Consider the following 3,415-nt stretch of genomic DNA (forward strand, 5'->3'; position numbering starts at 1 on the left):
CACACAGTAAACACACAGTAAACACACAGTAAATAAACACACAGTAAACAAACACACAGTAAACACACAGTAAATAAACACACAGTAAACAAACACACAGTAAACAAACACACAGTAAACAAACACACAGTAAACAAACACACAGTAAACAAACACACAGTAAATAAACACACAGTAAACAAACACACAGTAAACACACACACAGTAAACAAACACACAGTAAACACACAGTAAACAAACACACAGTAAATAAACACACAGTAAATAAACACACAGTAAACACACAGTAAACAAACACACAGTAAACAAACACACAGTAAATAAACACACAGTAAACAAACACACAGTAAACACACACACAGTAAACAAACACACAGTAAACACACAGTAAACAAACACACAGTAAATAAACACACAGTAAACAAACACACAGTAAATAAACACACAGTAAATAAACACACAGTAAACACACAGTAAACAAACACACAGTAAACAAACACACAGTAAACAAACACACAGTAAACACACAGTAAATAAACACACAGTAAATAAACACACAGTAAATAAACACACAGTAAATAAACACACAGCCGCTGTGTTAATCAGCCTCACATGGATCATTGGATTCTCCATCCCGCCGATGATGGGATGGAGGAAGCCTGAGGACCCCAACGCATGCTCCATCAGGCAGGATCCAGTGTACACCGTCTACTCCACCTTTGGTGCTTTCTACCTCCCGCTCGTCATCATGCTCGTACTTTACAGACACATTTTTAGAGCTGCCAGATTTCGCATCCGGAAAAACTTTGGGAAGAGTCGGAGGGTGTCGGCTAGGATCCCAGACCATGATGAGATCTCAGTGAACATCAGCACCGGTGGAGCTACAAAACCCAAGACAGAGTTGATGGACCTGAGAGCAGAGAACTGTAAGCGTCACTTCCTGTCGCTCTCCAACATCTCACTTTTTGAGCAAAAGAACTGGAGGAGTTTGGACAGGAAGAGAAAAGCAGCTCTGGCACGAGAGCGAAGGCGGTGAAGACGCTCGGCATCGTCATGGGGACCTTCATCCTGTGCTGGCTGCCTTTCTTCATGGTGGCATTAGTGCTGCCTTTCTGTAAGTCAGGATGCTCGATGCCCGACTGACTCGGATACTCCAACCCCCTCCTCAACCCCGTCAGCTACGCCTACTTCAATAAAGACTTCCAGAACACGTTCAAGAAAATTGTAAGATGTAAATGTGTTAGGCCGCGATGCTCGGCGTCCCATTACTGTACTGCTGAAAGGGATTGTGGGTAAGTAGATTCTCATTCTGCAGGGTTCAGGTTTAAAACCCCCAGTAGTAGTGTGTGTGTTTTAAATGAACCTACATAAAGACTGTAACACATTATTAACACTAACCCTGTTCATTAACACATTATTAACACTAACCCTGTTCATTAACACATTATTAACACTAACCCTGTTCATTAACACATTATTAACACTAACCCTGTTCATTAATACAAACCCTGTTCATTAACACATTATTAACACTAACCCTGTTCATTAACACATTATTAACACTAACCCTGTTCATTAACACATGATTAACACTAACCCTGTTCATTAACACATTATTAACACTAACCCTGTTCATTAACACATGATTAACACTAACCCTGTTCATTAACACATTATTAACACTAACCCTGTTCATTAATACAAACCCTGTTCATTAACACATTATTAACACTAACCCTGTTCATTAGCACATTATTAACACTAACCCTGTTCATTAACACATGATTAACACTAACCCTGTTCATTAGCACATTATTAACACTAACCCTGTTCATTAACACATGATTAACACTAACCCTGTTGTTAGACCAATATAAATAGCTCTAAACTGTTACACTGCTAATGGGGCAAAGATGAAATTCATTAACATTAATATTAATCTCAGAATACACATTTATAATAAATAATTTATTAAACCCTAAAAGTCTCAGTTTTCCCTCTGAGGAGCATCAGGTCAATTACACAGGATTAGAACCTTTAGTGCTTCAGCGGCTCTTCGTCATGTTGAACAAAGTCACATGACCTGATGTCATCAAACTGACCTGATGTCATCAAACTGAACTGATGTCATCAAACTGACCTGATGTCATCAAACTGACCTGATGTCATCAAGCTGACCTGATGTCATCAAACTGACCTGATGTCATCAAGCTGACCTGATGTCATCAAGCTGACCTGATGTCATCAAACTGACCTGATGTCATCAAACTGACCTGATGTCATCAAACTGACCTGATGTCATCAAGCTGACCTGATGTCATCAAACTGACCTGATGTCATCAAGCTGACCTGATGTCATCAAACTGACCTGATGTCATCAAACTGACCTGATGTCATAGAACTGACCTGATGTCATCAAGCTGAACTGATGTCATCAAACTGACCTGATGTCATCAAACTGACCTAGGGTCAATTACTTTGTTGATTACTTTTAACAGAAGAGCATAGGGACTGGAATGAGGGGTATGGGGAGTACTGAATAGTGAATAAGGAGGGAGAAGAGGGTAGGGGGGTAGGGAGAAGAGGGGAGGGGGGTAGGGAGAAGGGGGTACAGTATAGGGGGTAGGGAGAAGGGGGTAGGGACTGGAATGAGGGGTATGGGGAGTACTGAATAGTGAATAAGGAATACAGAGTAAGAAGTGTGTGATGTGTGACTGTGTGTGTGTGTGTGTGTGTGTGTGTGTGTGTGTGTGTGTGTGTGTGTGTGTGTGTGAGAGAGAGAGAGAGAGATTCTTTTATAAAGAACGTTTAATGTTCTCATTAATGCCCTTTACATGTTATGGTCTACACCGGGCATCACCAAAGGGTGGTCCGCGGTCTGAGTGACAGGTCCTGCCCTGACACGTTAAACTTCTAATATTATCATATTAAACATCTCCTTATTATAATCTAATATTATACGATTATATAAACTCTTTAATATTAATAAAAAGATCAATCTTTTGTTCATGTGCAGTTAATCTAGTTATTACAGTTAATCTAGTTATTACAGTTAATCTAGTTATTATAGTTAATCTAGTTATTACAGTTAATCTAGTTATTATAGTTAATCTAGTTATTACAGTTAATCTAGTTATTCTAGTTAATCTAGTTATTCTAGTTAATCTAGTTATTACAGTTAATCTAGTTATTATAGTTAATCTAGTTATTACAGTTAATCTAGTTATTATAGTTAATCTAGTTATTATAGTTAATCTAGTTATTACAGTTAATCTAGTTATTACAGTTAATCTAGTTATTATAGTTAATGTAGTTATTACAGTTAATGTAGTTATTATAGTTAATGTAGTTATTACAGTTAATGTAGTTATTATAGTTAATCTAGTTATTACAGTTAATCTAGTTATTATAGTTA

At 37.8% G+C, this 3,415-nt stretch overlaps 1 protein-coding gene across 1 annotated transcript; it reads left to right on the forward strand.

The window, feature by feature from the left end:
• Positions 1-499: 499 nt before the first annotated feature.
• htr1aa (5-hydroxytryptamine (serotonin) receptor 1A a) lies at positions 500-2,539 on the forward strand. Its single transcript, XM_027141782.2, has one exon. The coding sequence runs from the start codon at positions 641-643 to the stop codon at positions 1,034-1,036; it is 396 nt and encodes a 131-aa protein (XP_026997583.1). The 5' UTR covers positions 500-640; the 3' UTR covers positions 1,037-2,539.
• The last annotated feature ends 876 nt before the right edge of the window (positions 2,540-3,415 follow it).

This window comes from Tachysurus fulvidraco, chromosome 14, assembly GCF_022655615.1.
Source record: "Tachysurus fulvidraco isolate hzauxx_2018 chromosome 14, HZAU_PFXX_2.0, whole genome shotgun sequence".
NCBI classification, from domain to species: Eukaryota; Metazoa; Chordata; class Actinopteri; order Siluriformes; family Bagridae; genus Tachysurus; species Tachysurus fulvidraco.